This window comes from Euleptes europaea, chromosome 11 (genome assembly GCF_029931775.1).
Source record: "Euleptes europaea isolate rEulEur1 chromosome 11, rEulEur1.hap1, whole genome shotgun sequence".
Taxonomy (NCBI): domain Eukaryota; kingdom Metazoa; phylum Chordata; class Lepidosauria; order Squamata; family Sphaerodactylidae; genus Euleptes; species Euleptes europaea.
In genome coordinates, this window is record NC_079322.1 from 35,958,280 (window position 1) to 35,973,328 (window position 15,049).

The window sequence follows — 15,049 nt, forward strand, 5'->3', positions numbered from 1 at the left end:
GTCTGTTATTTAGTTTTGAATTAGGAGGGATTTTGCCTACTGAAATTCCACAGTTTCCCAATTACTGAGATTAATTACAGGTAGGATTAAAAGATTTTAATGAACAGTTTAAATATGAAACTTAAAAATAAAACTTTCAAAAGTGGTAGGGTATTTATAGATTTAATGGCCACCTCTAATCCTGATCTCTTCTTTATATGTGGTGGGAGACTATCACACCTTCCTACCTAACTCACTGAGTTAGCCTGCTTTGTTTCCAAGGCAGCAGGTTGCTTAGGAAAAAATTCAACATGCAAAGATCTGAATGGTGTGATTGATGTTTCACATGAGATCTGGGAATTGACGATTCTGTCTCTACCCCATTCAAATATACACTTGATACACCTGATCCAAATTACGGCTATAATTGAGCAGCCACGCTACATAGGTTGGACCTCGGGAGTGAAAATCTTCTGAACCAGGAGCAATGATAACAAAAAGTACAGTTAAAAGTAACAAGTTTGATCTTAAATTATTAACTCAGGCAAATGGCTGAAAGCCATAATAATTTATTTCCCTAAAGATTCAGAAGCCATTTCCATGACAGTTGCTATTTAATAATTTCTATTTTGTAATTCTTTGATAACAAAATTTACCTTTCCCTCCTTTGACAATGATAGACATGATGCTAATGATAGACAATGATAGTCATGACCCAAAATACCTTCCCAACTTTTCCCACATATCTACAAGTACTTTGTGTTTCTGGAACTACAGCTCTCTATGTTGAATCAGTTTGGAATCCAAATTTCAGCCTTAATATTCTTAATTTTTGCAAAGGCTCAACTTTGACCATCCTTCAAACCCTATTTTGTTTTCTTTCACAGCAGCATTATAAATTGTTTCATCTCAAGAAAATGTTTTCAAAAACCATAAAGTGTCCTGTTCTTCAGTTTTCCCCCTTCTCCCTTCAGCCAACGAAAGACTCCAGGTCTCTTGCCCTTAGTAGTTAACCTAGTTTAAAGAGATTCAGGGTTCTTTCTCCCTTGTTTCCTCTTTTTTCTTGACAGCACATCTGGAAAAAAACCCTAGAATTCCTTTCAGGTAACTAGGGTACAAACTAGAAGAAAGGACTCAGGAGGACCTTGTGTCTCTCCTTGAAACTTTTCCACCTCCTTGGGAAATTGTAGCTTTAATTGTTTTCTTAGCTAATCCACCAACCTTGGAAGAAATATCTGAACAACACAATAGGACCAAATAATGTCTCTTGCTGATACAATCAAGCGCAAGTATGCAGTTCAGATTCTTAAATGCATAGCTCTGCTTCATAAAGTTTTCCACCACCAATGTATGTTTTTAATATACAAGAATGAGGTCTAAAGTGCAGCTTCTCAATATAAAACTGACTTCAGCAATTTTCTGGAGATACATGGTCACCTTCTTGCATTGACTCTCAATATTTTCCTTAGGGTTCCAATGTGAATCAGTTGCTGGTTATGGAGCGCATACAACTGAAAATACTCTTCGGACTTATCCTCATGATAAGGGTTATTTATAATAAATGAGGATGACTGGAGTAAAAGTCACAGATTAAAACAGATATGGCATCATACAGAACTAGAAAATGGAGTTAATTCTGGTATCAGTCTCATGTGTACCTTATTTTTCCATGCATAACCATTTCTTTCATATTTCCTATCTTTTTAGTATCCCACAGCAATTTATGACCAGATCTTTTAGAATGATAAACAAAATGAACTGAGTCAAAATAGAGATCATATAGTGTAGAAGGAGTATCTTATTGTCTTTTATTTCTTTTGCAAGTGCACTACTTAATTAAAAAAAAAACATACTTGCCAAGATGGAAACAACTGTGTGAAATAAATATTACTTCCCATATAATTATAGAGCTTGGTAAAACAAAAATAAAATTTCCATCTCACAGTTCCTTCACATCTATTATGGGATAAAAATTTCTGTGGCATAGATTCACATTTATGGATTTCAGTTCTAACGAATTCTAATTTTAGACACTTTTACTGGAAAATGTTTACAAATAAGAGTTTCAGATTCTTGCAGACCAGATTAATTTGATGTGGTTCGAAATATTTTAAAAGAAGCTGCCTTCTTAGGATGTTGTTATCATCTAATGAGATTGCATGCTACAGTTTTTGTAATTATTCTGAGGAAGTATAGTCCAAAGTATGGGATGCTGGCTCAACAGATGAAATTGTATCCATCTTGCTCTATGGGTTATAGTACGCAATCATGCCAAACTTGTTCACAATATACACTGAGACTAATAAAGAATGTCTACCATCCACACATGGTGAACTGAAATGTGCAAGACCATCTTAACAGCTTTTCATTATGATATATTTCTCTATATCCCACAAGGACTGCAATTCATTCATTCAGGCTGGTAAAACTACACTGGATCCTTAACATCAGCAGTTAGTGAAAATGCTCACGCTATTATTATTTCTTGGTTTAATGTTATAAATAGGCACGAAACTTTGTAAAGATTACATTTTGCACATTTTCTGTTCAACATAATATAAGTGTACACACCAAGCCTCAGTACAAAAGTGTCTGAAGAGATTACTGTTTTCTCCCCCCACCCCCATTACCTTAGGTGGTTTAAAGGGATAGTCTGGCGAGAATGTAATGTCAAGGAAAAAAACTCCTCCTTCATACACAGAACCTGGAGGCCCCAATATAGTTGATCTCCATTCATAAATGTTGTCTCCTTTTGGTCCAGCACTATAATACAAACATAAAATTTGGTATATTTAGTAACTGCAGAAAAACAAAAGTGCACAGTGCATCAATTTGTGGCTTTGAAAATGCATCAGAACTGAAAATTGTGAAATCCCATTCTTGAATCATGTTCCAATCCAGTACATATCCAAAGTGATTTGACTCAAACCAGTTTTTTTTTTAAACATACAGCTGTTGGACATTCTGTATTAATTTACCTTGTCACTCACCTTATCACTAGGTGGCATTGTAATAACATGATTTTGCACGACATGTTGTTATAAAATCTTGGCACCATCACAAACAATGTCCTTTCTGGACATCTAAGTCACTTCACTGGCTTACACTGGCAACTGCTTTATTTCATACAATCATTACAAGAATGTACTGAAAGCAATTAAAAAAAAAAACAACAACCACAAACTGCTGGTTAAATTACCAAATATATATGTAAAGTACAGCATATAGGTAGACAATCCATAGACAGCTTGTGGGCTCCTTTCAGAACTCTGTTGAGCTCACCTTACATATTTTAAGTTTCTGGCACTGTCACAGATCTGGTTATAACAACAACAAATGCTGACAGCACACTTAGAAAAGGGTCACATTCACCTTCTCCCTGTCATCATGATTTCTTTGAACAAATAACAAGATTTTTCAAGTTTTCACATTTGAAGACAATAATTTAAGAAACAGCATCATTTGGTATCAGCCTTGTCAATTACAAAAGTATTCAAAATATACATACAGCTGAAATACAAAAAAAACCCAAAGAGATATAAGGGGTTGCACTTGAATTAGATTTTTAACTCAAGGGGTTAGATGCAAAAATGCTCTGAGTAAGCGGAGGATGGTCTTCTGGTGTTTAATTTCATAACATGCCTCCAGATATGTAGTCCATAAATAAATTAACAATACCTATGAGATACCTGCTTGTTCTATCTATGATGGTGTGTGGTACGAATAACCGACCACCAGCACCTTTTTTGTTTTGTTTTGAAAAACAGTAAATGGTACAACATATGCTCAGAAATTTTCTTATGAAATAGTATTTGCTGAAATTGCTGTAGTACTTAAAGCAGGGTGTGAAAAATAACTATATCTAGAGCAGATGAAGGCTTTTGGCTTTGTTCCATGACTTGCAACTATTCATTTTGTTCATCGAAAAGATAATATAGCCTTCTTGTACCTGAATCTCCTTAGGCGTTCTGCAATAATATCGGAGTGCAAGACTCCTTGCATATAACTGGATGATGGCTCTTTAAAAGTTGTGTATCAGTTTATAAGTCATGGCATCTGCATTAATTTTCTGTAATAACTGATAATGCTCCATACATTTACAGATGGAGTACTTGCTTTATAAAGCAGGATGCTCAACCTGTTATGCTGTGAAATCATTTCAAAGAGTTTTAAAAACTTTTAAAAACCATGATTTTAAAGGCAAAACTGGTGCTTTTAAATATTTGAGAAAGCCACAGTATTGCCTCTAATCTGCACCCCACAATGTCTATATCAGGGAGCTAGCCACCAAATGAATTTAATTTACCCAGTTCTCAGTTTGCATTAACCTTTGAATAATAAAGCACAGCTGAGACTGCTGTAAGAAACAAACTAGAGAATTAATAATTAAAAACATCTCTACTGTCTATGGAAATATCAATCCCAAGCCGTCTAGGGAGGTTTAATTGTTACTGAACTAAGCATCAAGGTGGCTAATTGTACTCTTTATCAAGCTGAAAAAATGATGGGACCAAAGCCCTGTCACTGTTTCTAAGGTGCATAAGAAAGCAAGGCCCACCAAACATGAAATAATGAATTCATATATAAAAAATTAAGAAGTGAAACCCACAGTGCTTCAAAATCAGTTGATATAGATAGCAATTTTTAATTTCAAAGTACAAGTACTTGAAAAACCATCTGTGCATTTGATAGAAATTCAAATTACATTTACATGCTAAAAAACTTTTTTAAGGACCGTCCTGCCAACACCCCTCACACAGATATTTTTATCTACATCAGGAGGTGGGCACCCAAGGCTATTAGACATATGCTGATCTAAATTCATTTTATTTTAAATTATAATACTTAGCACTTACATAGCACATTTCAAGTGCTTCATATCAATATATCTAATTCTCAACATGGATACTTAAATTCAGAAAGTAGGTTTACAAAAAAATTCTGAAATCTTACAAACGAACATTTGAGGGGTAAAATCCTTCAAAATAAAAGAAGCAGCACCTTTAGCTTTAAGAAACAAATGCCCTCAGTGGCCATTGCTAGGCAACTACAACAGTATTGCTAGGCTTCAAGCATTGTTCTCTGTCTGTAAAAGGCAGGTGGACAGCGCTCTTTCCAGGACTGTTTTGGCCTCTGAGAGAGGACTAATCAGGGCTAGGCCTGGCAGCAACCACTGGGTGACTTGATACCACACAAACTTGCATGACTCTTCCAGACCTAGATGCTTACTATTGCTCAACAGCAGCCACCCCAAGAACTCCAGTGTGATGTAATGGTTACAGTTTCACATCAGGCTCTGTGAGACCCAGATTCAACTCTGACTCTGCCATGGTGCTCAATGGGTGACCTTGGGTTAGTGACACACTTTCAGCCTAATTTACCTCACAGGGTTGTTGTGAGGAGAAAATGGAGGACAGGAAAATGATGTAAGCAGCTTTGGGTCCCCATTATGGAGACAGGCAAGGTATAGCTGAAGAAATAAATAATAAATATAGCTGAAGATGGAGGGTAGTTAAAAGATTCATTGGTGGGTGGGAAGGACAGAAGAAAGGAAAGGTGAGGATATGGGGCTTCCAGGAGTAGGAAAGAGGAAGATAAAAGGTAGTTTGGGTGGGAAAAAAAGAAGCAAGCAGGAAAAGGGAACAGGCTATGGGGCTTTCAGGAAAAGGAGAGGAAATAGTGGGGCAGAGGAAAATGAGATGCCCCCTACAAGTCCCTGTATATCATAATTGCAAGAATTCCTACCTACAGCTTGGTAAAGTAGACCAACATTATCCTCATATGAAAGATTTGGGGTAGCAGGGCTGCAGCTAAGAGACAGCATTTTTGCCTAAAGCCATCTAGTGGTTTTGAGGCTGAGTTAGGATCTGAAACCACGGACTTTTTAGCACTCACTGCAACAACTCTTGAATATGAATGTTGCCATGTCTGGAAACAGAATCATGTTTTGTGGTTACAAGTTCTTTGTCTTGAACCAACACTGGCTATTACAACTATATTGTGGCTGTAATCTGATAACACTGCACTAGTTAATACTTCCCAAAGTTTATTTTGCAATGACATAATAACCAAATATTTGGTTACTTTGATTTGGTATACGATTCTACTTAGGAGACACAGGATAGGTAACAAAAAATTGTCCAAGGTTTCAATAAATCAAACTTTTTGCATAGTTTGAAACTTTTAAAGGATAATGCAAAAGTATATAGGCACCATCCAAAAAGCAGACAGCAATCACTAAATTAACACTTATCCCCTTGCAAATTAACGTTGTCTTATTTTTTCATAATTATGAAGCCATGCATACACACACAATCCCCAAGAGTGATGAGACATCAGGATTCTCCAGGGAAAATTCCCATATGTTCAAGCCCTTTACAAGAAAATTATTCTATCTGGTTTATACTGCACAAGGATTTAATTGCTCTCTTCGTTACATGGACATCTGCCGAATATGCTGAAACCCAACCATTTTATACTTTATGTGATTTATACTGCCATTTGACTAATTGTACTGGCAAACAAACCACAGACCTCAGTGGAAGCAAATCTGAAATAGTATCTATCTGAAATAGATTGATTCAAATGGACACTGATTCTCAGAAAGGGCAACGTAATCCTTCAAAGAATCAACTGTCCCAGCCTTTATTATATGTTGCTGATGTCAATTTCAATAAAATTAATCAATTTCAATAGCAACATCATACTGCCTTTCCAGATAGATCCTGCTGGAAATGGCTGAACAATAAAGATAAGATAGAACATGTAATACTGATTATTTTGGATATACCTCTCAAGTATTAAAAATATTTCTTAAAGGTATAACTCATAGAAATGAGGGGATGTTGTATGAATACGTAAGATTTGTTATCAGCAGCAACTTGTCAAATAATAAGCTTCTACTGATGTAAGTGTTATAAAACTGATGCTAACTTCTATTGTCACAACTATGGAAAATATGTTCTACACAGTAATTGCTTCATTGATAACAAAGGTCACAGTGCACTGAACCTATGCTGGTATTTATATGTTTAGCATATGGGCATTTTAATATTCTGCATTAAATGCAAGCAAACCAACCCCCTGCCACCAAAATTCTGAGTCAAGGTAACCCACATTTTATATCTAAAAGAGTGATTTTGTCATCTATACAAAAATTATGCCTTTATGTCGAACATATTTCCAGACAGATGAATTCATGTTTATTAGAATTACTAAAAAGATTATTTGAAATGTATTAAAAATCAACTTTTAGTATAAATATAACTATCAGATCAAGCACTAATAGTGTCATTTGCTAAAAGCAGCTTATCTGGGACAACATACGATTAATACCTAAGCTTTAACTGTGTGAAAATTTAACTACAGTAATCAGAGGGAAAAGCCATATGACTGATTACAAGAGTTGTCTTAAGAGCTACAAAGCTCACCTGTTTTGCTTAATTGACATAAATTACATGGGGTATAGCATTAACATGCTGCAGACCTTTCTCTTAAACACACAAATATTTCTGCATAATTTTACTGTCCATTCAAATGCATCCACCAGAATATCAAATTTCTTCCATGAGTATGAAAACAGTCTAGATCCCTTCCGGTCGGGCTTCCGACCCGGTCATGAGATGGAGACGGCTCTGTTCACCCTGACAGATGACCTCCGGCAACAGCTGGATCGAGGCAGGTCAGAGCTGCTGATTTTGTTAGATCTGTCAACAGCCTTTAACACGGATGATCATGATCTTTTAGACCACTGCCTCACTGACATAGGGATTCGGGGCACAGCCCATCAATGGCAGTGCTCCTTTCTCCAAGGTCGGGGACAGAGGGTGGCACTGGGGGAGGTGGTGTCGCAGTGGTACACTTTGGTGTGTGGGGTGCCACAAGGAGCAATCCTCTTCCATATGTTTTTTAGCATCTACATGTGCCCCCTTGCCCAGCTAGTCTGGAATTTCGGGCTGGGTTGTCATCAGTCTGCTGATGACAACCAGCTTTATCTGCTGATGGACGGCCATCTAGACTCCGCCCTGGAAATACTGGCTGGGTGTTTGGATGCCATGACTGGTTGGTTAAGAAAAAGCTGGCTGAAGTTGAATCCAGCGAAGACAGAGGTCCTGTGGCTAGGCCGGGGTGGCTTGGGATTGCGGTGCCGGCTCCCAGCTCTTGTCAGTGTGCAACTGACAGCTGCACCCGCCATCAAGAGTCTGGGTGTGATCCTGGATGACTCCTTGTCTATGGAGGCCCATGTCGCAGCCGTGGTCAAGGTGCCTTTTTTCTATCTATGCCGGGCCTGGCAGCTGGTGCCCTATCTCTCCCACCCTGACCTAGCCATGGTGATCCATGCAATGGTCACCTCTAGGCTAGACTAATGTAACTCGCTCTACATAGGGCTGCCCTTGAGACTGATTTGGCGGCTCCAGCTGGTACAGAACTTGGCGGTGAGACTCCTTATTGGGGTCTTGCCCCAAGAGCATATAAAGCTAGTGCTTCACAAACTGCACTGGCTCCAGCTGGAGTATCAGATCAGGTTCAAGGTGCTGGTTTTGACCTTTAAAGCCTTACATGGCCTGGGACCTTCATATCTTCAGGACTAGGGCTGTTGGGAAAAAAAATTCGGTAAAATTCGGATTCGGCAAAATTAGGCCCGTTTTTATTTGGGAAATGCTGAAGTCCAAACTTCCCTGATTCGGATCTGTGGAAGTTGGCACTAAGTTCAGAGTTCGCAAATAAATTCGGCCATTTAAAGCCATTAAAAACACATTCGTGGCTTTCCGCAGCTCTGGGGGGTATTTTTGGAGGTAGAGGTCCCAAACTTTCAGTGTAGCTTGAGGGGACCCTTCTTGCAAGAACCCCCAAGTTTGGTAAAGATTGGGCCAGGGGGTCCCGAGATATGGGGCCCGGAAGGGGTCCCCCAATCTGCCCATTGGAATAAAGCCATTAAAAACACATTCACGGCTTTCCACTCGCAAAGAGATCAAGCCCCCCCCAAGACAGGTAACCCCCCAAATCACACTCCACAGAGGCAATCAAGCCCCCCAGCAGAACAGCCCCCCTGAACCAGAAGACGCAAATTCCAAATGAAGGAGAAGAACGGGCCAGACAGAGACCCACTGACATGGGATGTACTAAAACGAATGACAGGCTAGCCCATTATAAACAACAGGAGTGGCTGCACAGCCCATTGGAAACAATAGGAGCCAGCCAGAGAGAATCTCTGTTAACCCACAGTTAACTCCAGACGAAGTTGGCAACTGGTGAAAACAGCAGAAAGCCCAGTCCCCCAGCAGAACAGGTAAACCCACCCCCTTTGGCTCCCCCCCCCACACACAATCTCCCCCCCTACATACACACACACAGGAAAAAAGTTATAGAGAGAAGCCCCAAAATGGGTCTTACTGTGGATGTCTTCTTCTCTTCCATCAGGAGAAGGGACTGGGAGTCAGGACTCAGGAGTAATCCAATACGATTCTAGCAGACTCACACACACAGAGTCAGACTCTCTCTGGCCATTTATGCACGGGAGGTTTTGCCTTGGATTTGCCGCTCTCTAGATGCACATTAAGGACCGCCTGCTCCCAATAATTCCAATGGGTGGATGGGGGAGACCGCATAACTCGGGGGGCCCTGACCCAACCTTCACAAAACTTGGGGGTTCTTGCAAGTAGGGTCCCTCCAAGCTACCCTGAAGGTTTGGGATCTCTACCTCCAAAAAAAACCCCCTGGAGCCGTGGAAAGCCACAAATATGTTTTTAATGGCTTTATTCCTATTGGGGGGGACCGCATAACTCGAGGGGCCCTGACCCAATCTTTACAAAACTTGGGGTTCTTGCAAGAAGGGTCCCCTCAAGCTACACTAAAGGTTTGGGACCTCTACCTCCAAAAATGCCCCCCCGGAGCCGTGGAAAGTCGCAAATGTGTTTTTAATGGCTTTATTCCAATTGGGGGGGACTGCATAACTCGAGGGGCCCTGACCCAATCTTTACAAAACTTGGGGGTTCTTGCAAGTAGGGCCCCTCCAAGTTACCCCAAAGGTTTGGGACCTCTATCTCCAAAAATGCCCCCCTCAGAGCTGTGGAAAACCGTGAATGTGTTTTTAATGCCTTTATTCCAATTGGCGATTTTGGGAGGGACCCCTTCCGGGCCCCATATCTCGGGACCCCCTGACCCAATCTTTACAAAACTTGGGGTTCTTGCAAGAAGGGTCCCCTCAAGCTACACTGAATTTTTGGAACCTCTACCTCCAAAAATGCCCCCCCGGAGCCGTGGAAAGCCACAAATGTGCACACGCACCCCCCCACCCATGGGGATCTCGCTCACACACAAACAGACACTCTCTCTCTCTTTCCCTGGGCCGCACAGTGGCCGGGCTCATGCACTCATCCATGACTGATTGGCCAGAAGAAGACCCAGCTTGGCCAACGATTGGCCGCGGGAGAATGTTGCTTTGGGGGCGCCGAACTTGTACGAATTTATCCGGCGTCCGCCTGAACTCGCTGAGTTCGGTTCGTTGTTTTCCTGCCTTTTTTTACTTTGGTTCTATCCGAAGTAGAAATTGCTGAATCTTGTCGGTTGGAACCGAATCGACACCTCTATTCAGGACTGCCTCTACTGGTATACCCCCCGAAGATCATTACGATCATCTGATAATAATCTACTGGTGGTCCCTGGCTCTAAAGAATGTGTGGTTGCCCTCAACGAGAGCCAGGGCCTTTTTGGCCCTAGAGCCGGTCTGGTGGAATGCTCTGCCTGGTGACAACAGGGCCCTGTGGGACCTTAAAGACGTCTGCAGGGCTTGTAAGACAGAGCTATTCCACCAGGCCTATGGTTGAGGATGGATGCAAATGTCATCTTGCTGGCCTCCCTATTCCCCTCCTTTTATACTATTTTATGTTAATTGAGGGGTAACCTGCCACCTCTCTCTGGCAATATGAGAGATACTTAGGTGTCTATAGATCTGTAGTTTTTAAATTTAATTGGGATTTTATTGTTTTAAATTTAGATTTTTTTGTGATTTTTATTGATTATATTAAGGTATTTTATATGATATTAACTGCTCTAAGACTGGCTTCGGCCAGGGAGGGCAGGTTATAAACAGCAAAAACAAACAAACAAAATCCATTCTTCTTTAGACATTAGGACAATTAGATTCAGAATGGTTGCAGGGTGCATATATGTTAAACATGCTTAAACAGCAGATGGATTTGTGCTAGTGGTTGAAAATTTTTTATGTTGAGGTAAATTGGTAGATGCGTTTTTTTCTCATGATTAGCATATTACTGAATCACAGCATTTCTGACAGAAAAAGAATTGTTATTTAGAAGGGATAGGCAGCAATAGTTTTGTTTTTTGTCTTTCCCTGTAACATTTAGCTAGACTCACATTGAGGAATCTGGCTGTATAACCGAATGGTTCCTTGAAACTGGAAAGCAACGTCTGCTCTCTTCCCTTGTGGCACAGAACGATGAGAGTGGTGTAAACTGATCTATACCGAAATGTGGTGGGGAGGACCTTGTCTAAGTCAATATTAAGCTCTATGTTTCTTAAAGAAAGCAATGCTGTATGGCATTGCTTTCAAATCTACTTAGTAGATTTCAAATCTAGAATTCAAATCTACTACTCAGAGACCAAAAGTAGGGGAAAGTCCTTACGTGAATCTTTCTGTTGACTGAGAATTCAGTTTATGCATCTGACAAAGTGGGCTCTGGCCCATGAAATTTTATGCTTCAGTAAGCAAGTTAAAGAAGTAATAAAGACTTGCTTTTAAGTTTGCTGCAACAGACTCACATGACTACCCGACCAGAATCTGCTGTAGTAGTAAACTTTCAAGTTTATAATTGAAGAGTGATATCTGTCCATGCAACCCTATTTCATGGTTGAGGTACACATGGAGTAGGGAAAAGAAGAAACACTGAAATCCTATTACTATTACACTCGTGACTCATCAGAAAGTTAAATAAAATTGGAGTTCAGTCTAAACAAGTTATGTAACCCAAAACACAGATCAGCATGCAGATATTGGTGCTTTTGCTGAATGCTTTCTCCTGCTTTGGTATATATTACTGTAAACTGGTTAGTCTTAACATGATCAAACATGGTCAACAGTAGATTTTAAAGCCATGGTTTGGATGCAGTAAATCTTGTCAACATTGCTCATGGATGGAGAAAACAATACAGGAAGAATGCCAAGGGGAAAAAAGCCGAAAGGAATAAAGTAATTTGTTCTGTTGGCATGATAGGATCCTCCTTCATTGTTAGTATGTTGCAGTTTTGAAACATTCTCTAAACAGACTTCTTTGAAATACAAGGTGTTGCTCTTTTTAGGTGATTCTTTTCTTCTCCAAGTACCCCTATTCTCTTGAAAACTTTAGATATCAATCAATGCCCCCCAAAAATATAACAAGATAAAAACATTTAGAAAATATTTGGAGGCACTAGCAAATTACTGGTAATATGGTTTGAAAATAATTTGTCTGTTGAAAGAAGGGAGAAACACGTGACTTCAGACTGTGGAACGCCACCAATGTAGATGGCCACATTAACATATGAAGTTGCCTTATACTAACAGCAATCGTTCTAGATCTTCTTTTTGTTTGTTAACTACCAGCATGTCTCCAGAATTTCAGGCAGAGAAAAGTTTTTCAACAGCTGCTAGATGATCTCCTTTTAATAGTAATTGAACTGGGGCCTTTGGCACACAAAGCACACACTTTCCCACTGAGTTATATATTTTTGCCTATCAGAAAGGTGGAAAATTTTGACCACTGTCAAAGCGGAGAGATCTTGAATATTCTGGGACTGCTCTGAATACGGAGAACAAAATTAGTTCAATTGTTTAAAAAATGCATTGACTCCATTTCCAAAGGCCTGACAAAGTCTGAGTTTGGTCACTGCTCTCTAGGAACCATAGGATAATGAGGGTGATTGAAAAGAAAAAAAGGAAGGAAGGAAGGAAGGAAGGAAGGAAGGAGGAAGGAAGGGAAAGAAAGAAAGAAAGAAAGAAAGAAAGAAAGAAAGAAAGAAAGAAAGAAAGAAAGAAAGAAAGAAAGAAAGAAATTGTGAGTAACTGGCAGGATTGTGTACTTGTTCTCCCCCTCCCTTTCATAATGTGCCAAGATTGAAGAAAAAAACACTTAAATCCAAGTCCAATTATTCATAACATCCAAATGTGGGCACTTTTACTGAGACTTCCTTCTATCCTCTTAAATGGGATTCTCAACCAGGATTCAGATAGGAATCCCAGTTACTGGGAAGAAGTTAGTGAAGACTTCTGCATTCATTCAGACTTCCAACTTCAATCTCAGTGTGCGATCCCAGCAGTATCACAAAGGAATACAGGCACACCTTCATCTGCTTAGTGTATGTAAAGAGGCTAGAAACCCTGGGTAACTGGCAGATTACACACTCCTCTCCTTCCTTTGCATAGCATGCCAACAAAGATCCATTAAGCTGTTGTGGACTGTCTCCTTCATACCTTAAATGAGCCTCTGGGAAAATCAGAGCTTGTGTCTATCTTCTACTACTTTGCATTAGTCCTTGTTTTCAAAAGAGTCGTTGTAATTTTGCAAAGAGGTGCTTACATTTGAAAATATCTACGTCCTTTCACTTAAGAGAAACACCAATACCATCACACAATGTGAGATCTCAAACCGTCCAACATTTCATAAATGAGAACACAGACCTGCATATAATCCCAATTTTATCCAAGAATTCCTTCCTATGCCTCCGTGCGATACACACACTGCTGAAGGTAGTTTTGTCTGGTGTATTCAGTTACCCTGCAATAGCTTTTCCTGAATGGATTTTAAAAGTCAAGTCAGTGTTGGTTGTTTTGGATATAAAAAGCACCTTGTTGCCAACCATCTTCCATTTTGGCTTGTCTTTCTCTGCCCACCCCCCCAACAACTTGACATGGGACCAGCTTCTCTTTTCTTTGTCTTTGCATGGGCCAATAGACTGGCCTATTACCATAACAAAAAGCTAGAGTTGCAGCAGAGTTAGGCATGTGACTGCAACTAATTTTATCACAATCACTAAAGAAAATAGCTGGACCAAGGAGAAGTCAAGTCTTGCTCAGTATCAGGCATTCAGACCATCAACCGAGGCTAGAGAAGACAAGACAAGCAACTTTTCCTCTTCCCCAAAGCAGGATTTTTAAACATACAGCCAAGATGAGGAACAGGCATGTAGAAAGCAGTGTGAGAACAGGCGTGTCCAGAATATTTCTGATCCAATTTTGAACATTCTGAAGAACATGCACACTTTTAAAAGTCTGAGCATCTGCTTGAAATTGTGATATGAACATAGGTGTGATCAAGCATTCCTATAGCCAGCTTTTGAGTTTCAACGAGGTCTTCCCCAGGCTGGATATCAATAAATAAAAGGTGTCTAAGGAGGAGCAAGAGCCCCATGGCACAGAGTGGTAAGTGCAGTACTGCAGTCCAAGCTCTGCTCATGACCTGAGTTCCATCCCGATGGGAGTCGGTTTCAGGTAGCCGGCTCGAGGTCGACTCAGCCTTCCATCCTTCCGAGGTCGGTAAAACGAGTACCCAGCTTGCTGGGGGTAAAGGGGAGACGACTGGGAAAGGCACTGGCAAACCACCCCGTAAACAAAGTCTGTCTAGTAAACGTCGGGATGTGACGTCACCCCATTAGTCAGGAATGACCCGGTGCTTGCACAGGGGACCTTTACCTTTTTAAGGAGGAGCAAAAGAGAAAAAGATGTCACTGGCAAAAAGAGCATTGTGGAAGCCCCATCTAAAATATAAGTAGTGATTCAAGAGATACCTAATTTAGCCACCAAAAAGTGGAATCTTAGAACTGAAAGAGACGACCTTTAGCCAGCCTAATAAATTACAATCATATTATTTAGGCAGGGAATTCCACCATAATGTTAACTGGCAATATCTTTTTCTTTTCTTCCACCTCCTTTAAAGATCACAGTGTGAGAGAGAATTCTGTGAAACCTGAAAGCAAACTCACTATTCTAAGACTTCTAATTGATTTGCATGATTCTTTGGCCTTTAAAAGCTGGAGGAAGGGGAGAGAAAATGGATGACAAGGGCCTCTTAGCAAC

At 40.1% G+C, this 15,049-nt stretch overlaps 1 protein-coding gene across 1 annotated transcript in view; it reads right to left on the reverse strand.

The window, feature by feature from the left end:
• The window catches only part of LOC130484626 (ubiquitin-conjugating enzyme E2 E2), a 149,764-nt gene that overhangs the window by 9,733 nt on the left and 124,982 nt on the right, over window positions 1-15,049 (reverse strand). Inside the window, exon 4 of the mRNA XM_056857695.1 lies at window positions 2,610-2,742. Coding sequence (XP_056713673.1) covers window positions 2,610-2,742 — 133 coding nt within the window. The remainder of the gene's footprint in view (window positions 1-2,609; window positions 2,743-15,049) is intronic.